The 6,797-nt window shown below is 35.1% G+C and overlaps 1 protein-coding gene across 1 annotated transcript; it reads right to left on the bottom strand.

Annotated features, from left to right (window-relative positions):
* Nucleotides 1-775: 775 nt before the first annotated feature.
* LOC146540232 (uncharacterized) lies at nt 776-3,550 on the bottom strand. Its single transcript, XM_085204819.1, has 2 exons — nt 2,479-3,550; nt 776-2,214 (listed from the first exon to the last, which is right to left on the bottom strand). The coding sequence occupies exons 1-2, from the start codon at nt 3,548-3,550 to the stop codon at nt 776-778; spliced, it is 2,511 nt and encodes an 836-aa protein (XP_085060945.1).
* Nucleotides 3,551-6,797: the final 3,247 nt, after the last annotated feature.

The following is a 6,797-nucleotide window of genomic DNA, read 5'->3' as shown; positions in this document are numbered from 1 at the left end:
ACTCTAGGTTTTAAATTTGCTAATCGACAAACCTATCTCCTCACTTAGTAAGTAGTGTAAAGTACTTCTATACAAGACTCAAGAGCATTGTCAAGAAAAGCGGACGAAACTAACGAAAACTTCAGCGCGATCCAGCTCAGTGTTTTAAAGTATCTTAAGATACTTTTATATATCAGATATCCTTTTTTTCCTTCTTGTTCTTTTTAAATTCTTCTAACTACGTAGAACCAGTTGGAATTTCTGTCCGGAAGATATATTGGTTTCGTTGCCCTGTTTCAGTTTTTCTTTTCAAATTAACGCTAAGTTCAAGTTTCTTTTTTCAAGTTGTTACTTGTTGAAAATGTATTCTTGGGGTTATTTTTGTTCTTTTTTCTATTGCGTCTTGTTACTAGAACGATGAAATGAAAATAATTTATTCAAATATTTTAGTGAGTAGAAATCGAACCCATACCCTCGATTACAATTAGACGCTGTGCCGTCGGCATTGCGTTACTACAGAATTTTTGCTATGCTAAGAATCTGCTAAAACTTTTGTTTTAACTGACTAAACCGAAATTGCTTATTATAATTTATAATTAAAAAACTTCATAAGAACAGTGAAAAGTAATTTTACTTTACAGTATACAGGGTGTATCTTAGATTATGAATGTAATAAAATAAAAATAAAAAGCCTTTATTTGTTCCTTTTACATACAAGTAGTTAATTTATGCGTTAATATAAAGTAAAGAATGTTAGTAATTATAGGTAGTAATTAAAAGTTAAAAGTGTTAGTAGTTATGTTAAATCTTGTGTAGGAACCCCCGTGCGGGTGAAGGCCTCCTCCAGTTCTTGCCATTTTTTCCTGTTTTGTGCTAGTGAGAGCCACTTAGATCCAGCAACAGCGCGGATATCGTCCGACCAGCGCTTGACGGGGCGCCCGACCCGACGCTTGCAGCCCTCCGGACCGCGCCACTCGGTCACGACCCGCGTCCAACGTCCGTCTCTGTATCTCGCCAAATGTCCGGCCCACTTCCACTTCATTTGTCTCACATGATCTATAGCGTCTTTCACTTTCGTTCGTCTTCTTACTTCTTCGTTTCTTATTTTATCCTTTAGTCTTATTTTCAGTAAGCTCCTCTCCATAGCCCTTTGACATACTGAGATCTTTTTTGCGTTTGCTTCCGTCAGGGACCACGTCTGGCATCCATAGACGAGAGTAGGAAGAATACAGGAGTCCATCAGTCTTCTTTTAAGTGTAATAGGCATTTTTGATTTAAATAAGTGTTTTAGGGACCAGTATCGCTTCCACGTCAAAGTGATTCTCCTATCTATTTCTTCTGTATCTATATCTCTAAATGTTATTAATTTGCCTAGATATATGTATTCTTTTACGTATTCTATTTGCTGGTTATTTATTTTTATATTGGTCTTCGTAGAGTTCGTCAGAATTTTTGTCTTATTAAAATTTATTTCTAATCCTGCTTTTTCACTACATCGGTGTAGAGCTGTCATCATGACTTGGATTTCATTGGCGCTGTTCGATAGAAGTATAATGTCGTCAGCAAATCTTAAGTGACTTAGATATTTGTCTCCTAGTCTAATACCTTTGTTTTTCCAGTTAATGTCATGGAGTATTAGCTCTAACACGGCGATGAATATTTTAGGGGACATTGGGTCGCCCTGTCTCGTGCCTCTGCATATTTTAAAGAACGGACCTTTTCTTTGCAGCTTCACTCTACTACTGCACTTGCTGTATATATGCATGATTATGTTTATGTAGGTGTTGTCAATCTCATGATATTTAAGAGCTTCCATAATCGCTTTGTGAGATATAGTGTCAAAAGCCTTTTTATAGTCAATAAATGCAAGGTATAAGGGTTTATTGAACTCTCTGTGTTTTTCGATAATTTGGCATACTACATGCATGTGGTCTATCGTTGAGAATGTTGATCTGAAACCGGCTTGTTCTATAGGTTGTTTTTCATCTATTTTTGGGCCTATTCTTCTTAGTAAGCATTGTGCAAAGAGTTTATATAAGTTCGTCATCAAACTAATGGGCCTATAATTTGATACTGAAGATGGGTTGCCCTTTTTATAGAGCAGTATTAGTTCAGATTCACACCATTGTTTTGGAACAGTCTTGTATTTCAGTATTTCATTGAACAAGTTGGCTAAGACTCCAATTATAACATTTCCGGCGCCTTTTATTGCCTCGTTTGTAATGAAATCAGGTCCTGGGCTTTTTTGGTTATTTAGGTTTTTTATTGCTAAGCTTATTTCTTTATTTGAAAATTGCTCTACCGATTCTTCTGTATTATGTAACAAATGTGGTGTTGTGTAACAGCTGTTAATTATTTGTCTCTCATCATAGAGTTCTTTGTAGAATTTCGTGGCAATAAGGATTAAGTCATGCCGATTTTTAGATATTTTTTGTTGTGTTTTCAGTTTGGGTATCCAATTTTGACAGTTATGAAGTTTCTTATCGACTCTTTTTATGCCTCCTGTTGACTCTATGCATTGTTTATATTTATTTAGCTTATATGTGTCGTATTCGTCTTGTATGTTTCTTGATATTGATCTATATAACTCCTTTAATTCCCCTTTTTCAGATTCAGTTTTGTCATTTTTGTGTTGTAGAGCATGCCTTCTTGACATCAATATTTTTACATTATGGGATAATTTAAATTTCTGATTTTGTTTCAACGTTTTTGCTTCTCTTAGACTGATTTGAATTGTATTTTCTAGCAGATCATAAGATTGCTGTATTGTTCGTTTCTCAAAATCTAATTTATCTAGTTTTTCTTTTAGTAATTTCCGATAGTTTGTGTATTCTTTTTCCGACTCTATATTTGATGTTGAATTAGTAAATTTTTTCCTGCTCTCTTTCTTGTTGCTCAGTACCATTGTGCCTCTCACTAGTCGGTGATCTGAAGGGAATGTAAGCTTTCTTATGAACTCTATATTTGTAAAATAATGGGGTTTATTAGACAGGACAAAATCAATTTCATTTAATGTGTTGCCGTTAGGTGAACGCCACGTCCATCTCTGATTTTCTTTTTTCTTATACAATGTGTTTATAATTGATAATTCTTGATCGATCGCAAATTGTTTTAATCTTTCTCCACGTTCGTTACAAGTACCTGAGCCATGGGGTCCTATGATAGAGCTTATTTGTGCAGGTGAGATACCAATTTTTGCGTTGAAATCGCCGATTAATATTAGATTTTTAGTCGACTTTTCTTTTGCCTTCTCTATGTCGGCATAAAATTGATCTATTTCTATTTCTGGAGCTTTTTCCATCGGAGCATATACTTGTATAATGGAAAATATTGTATCAATTAACTTTATGGTAAGTAGGGCGACTCTTTCGGATATTCCGTAGAAATTAATTATGTTTTGTTTATGTATTTTCTTGACTAAAAAACCGACACCTCTGTATCCTTCAGTCTCACCAAAGTGATAAAAAATACACCAGTCATGTTCTTCTATTTTTGATCCGTTTCGTCTGACTTCGGATAATCCAATGACGTCCCATTTGAGATTTTTTAAGGCATTCTTTAGTTCGATCATTCTCGTTTCCCCTTTAAGAGACTTCACATTATAGGTAGAAATATATAAGTTTTGATTCGTTTTTATAGAGTTATCTGTTTCTGAAATACGTTTGGTTTTACATGGAGAGTTCGGTGCTGGAGGGTTGTAGTCGTAGTTTTCCTCGGTGACAAGCCGTATTGGAAAACGAGTCGGGGGGGCCGCTGATTGCTACTTATTTGATTGAGTTACATAGTCTATCATGTTGAATTTGTTCTTTTTCGGTATATTTTTGCTATTCTCGCCTTTATCGTTCTTTGCAATTTCAGGTGAAGTGGACATATTGCGCTTTTGCCTATTGGTGTTTTTGTTTTGTTGTTTATTTTCAGACAAGTTGCCATAATAAGAAGATGCGGCCGGTATTGTCGGCTCTCTTTTCTTATCTAAGTATACTAATTTATCATACCTTATCACAACTTTCCTCCCCTTTTCTCTTTCAGATCTAGCTATTTCTTGTAGTTCTTTTCTTTTTATAAGTACGTTAATGGGAAAGTTTTCTTTAACATAGTGTGTAGTTTGGTATGTTTTTGATTCCCTCAAAATAATTATGAATGTGTCTTATAATATTAGTCAAACAAAGAGAAACATCGATATCAGGGTAAAGGAACACGTTACCGCCATCAAGAACGGACATGTATCGAAATCAGCTGTTTGTGAGGAGGCAGCGGATAAATCCAGTAGATCCTTGCCAGCTTTCACGGGCATGTATTCGGAGCAGAAACCATTAACAGTGACCTTGACGCTGCACCCAGTGAGAAAGCTGGCCATCTACTTGTATGTGTTGAGCTTTAGCCAATTTATAGTTTGTGATAGGAAAAGAAAATATCAAAATATTTGTAGGAACTCTACAAAGTACAAATATTGTACGACTGTAGTTGACTGGTAGGAAATGAAAATACACAAGTAAATATCTAAACAGTTCGATTTATATTCTAGTAATAAGAAAATATATATATTTTTAATATTTTATGATTCAATTACATTTTTTAACATGTTGTCATTTAATTATGAAACTTTCAAAGGCTATTTATTCTATACAAATACAAGTAGTTTTTAAAGTGATGTATAGTAAAAAATAATATACCAGTAAAAAACCGTTAAATGGGCGGGCGTGAAATGGATCCGTTAAGTTACACCCTATACATTAATTGTCTGTCTCGACAGACGTACAAAATATATACGAGTCCAATTTCTTTCGATTTTTTATCGATTTAAAAATATAACACATATACACATAATTATGAATATAATTATGTAAGAAAAGTTTATTATTTAATAGAAAAATATTCTGGTTTATTAAGAAAATATACATTAAAACGAAGTAAGATAATTCTACGGCATTGCGGCTGGCCTATTTCGCTTGCCTTTTTTAATCGTATTGCGATCTGCACCAGTCATTTCATGCTGTTTTAGCTTTATACTGTATCCCGTATATTCGTTATAGGGAAGGTAGAGTGTTGATTGTTCACATCTTCAAATTATAATGCGGAAAGCAGAGAATATTGTGACCTGAGTGCCTAAAGGACCCTGCATATGCCTATTAACGCTCACCACCATCGCCTAAATCCTCTCTTTTTCTATATGCTATGTACAGATAACTCTACAATTATATTTTTTTAAATAGAGGTGTCTTAGTGTTAGAACACTCCGTTCCCTATTGAGGCACTTCCGTTTCCCACTTTCCGTGAAATTGTTAAAGCTAAGCTTTGTGCGTTGAGTGGTGAGATTGTTACCAGAATGAAAAAGTGAAAATTAAATAATTCATTCGCCTTCATGGGATTCGAACCCACAACCGCCACGTTTACAGTCGCATACGCGTGCCCAATCTATATACATATAAAATCGAAAGGTCACTCACTCATCACGAAATCTCAGAAACTACAAGTGCTAGGAATCTGAAATTTTGTATAGGAGTTACTTATAGGAAGTAGGAGCTCGCTAAGACGGGAATTTGTAATATTCGACTTCTAAGGGGTTGTTTTTGGGGTTTAAAGTTTGTATGAAACTTCGTTACTAATGACATTTGTCTTTGTCATTCGCTACTAAATGCTAGGAGACTTAAATTTTGCATAGACGTCACTAGGACGTAGCCATGGAGACAGAAATTAATAATAACAGAGTTCACGCGGGTGAAACCGCGAGCGGGCCGCTAGTATAATATATTTGTACTAAACACGTAATGTATTGCGGTTTCTCTACCATTTGTACAGCGAGTATTGCTTTAGTGAATTAACCACATTGGTTAGATCGATATATATACGTCTGTATGTAGACTGTTTGATTGTTGAACTAATTTGATAAAAATTTCTTTGATTAGGTCGTGGCGGAGTGACTGATTGTAAAGGCGACGGTTATGGGTTCGATTTTCACTTGGAGAAATGTATTATATTGAATTTCTTGCTCTGGTTACTTTGTTGAGTATTGTCTAGAACGGTGTTTATGATGATGTTTTATCCCATGTGTTCTCCGCCTACTCTGTTACCTGGTAAACAAAGTGAGGATTTCATTCTATATTAGTAATTGATTTCCTAAAAGTAAATCAAATCCAAGTACCTACAATATTTAAAGTTTTTGTTTTGCCTCATGCTGTATTCTGATAATGGAAGGGTATGCAGAGGAAACCTAGGAACCTAGTGTTAAGACACTGAATTCTGAAGGCTTTGCGTGTTGAGTGGTGGAACTTAACGCGCTTGGTTGACATCGTTACCAAAGCGAGGAAATGAAAGTATACATAAATATTTCATTTTTCTAGTGGGAATCGAACCCACAACCTGTCATGTTCACAGTCGTACGCCAACTCTCAGAGTTTTATATTTAATCTAGAAGCTTCATCAGCTTGGCTGCTCTCCAATACCTAGGTAACACGGATTGTTAAATAATTTATGGTACTTATTGAAAATTAGTACTGTATGAGGCAATGAATATATTAATATTAAATTTATTGGCAATTCAATTTAGTAGAGGACAGTATATGGGTTCGATTCCTACTCGAATAAATGAAACATTTAATATTTTAGTGTGCACGCTCTGGTAACGAAGCAAAAAACAAAAGTGGAGAAATTCGATAAATAAAGTAAATAACAAATGGCACAGCGGCAGAGCTGACTGTTAACGTGATGGTCGTGGGTTCAATTCCCACTTTCAATTCCCCGATCTTTTAACGGGCTGTTTTAACAATAACTTTTCTTTTACCCGCGCTACATGCGGGATACGGCGTGAAACTATAAAA

The sequence above is a fragment of the Heliconius melpomene genome, chromosome 2, assembly GCF_056956725.1.
Source record: "Heliconius melpomene rosina isolate 202511_hmr_F chromosome 2, ASM5695672v1, whole genome shotgun sequence".
In the NCBI taxonomy this organism is placed as follows: domain Eukaryota; kingdom Metazoa; phylum Arthropoda; class Insecta; order Lepidoptera; family Nymphalidae; genus Heliconius; species Heliconius melpomene.
Note: the sequence above shows the minus strand (reverse complement) of the source record. Positions and strands in the feature narration are given on the sequence as shown.

Coding starts and splice junctions, on each gene's coding strand:
- LOC146540232 (XM_085204819.1), bottom strand. CDS start 3,550: ATGATCGAACTAAAGAATGCCTTAAAAAATCTCAAATGGGACGTCATT. Junction 2,215..2,478: donor ATGCATAGAGTCAACAGGAG/GCATAAAAAGAG, acceptor AAAAAAGCCCAG/GACCTGATTTCATTACAAAC.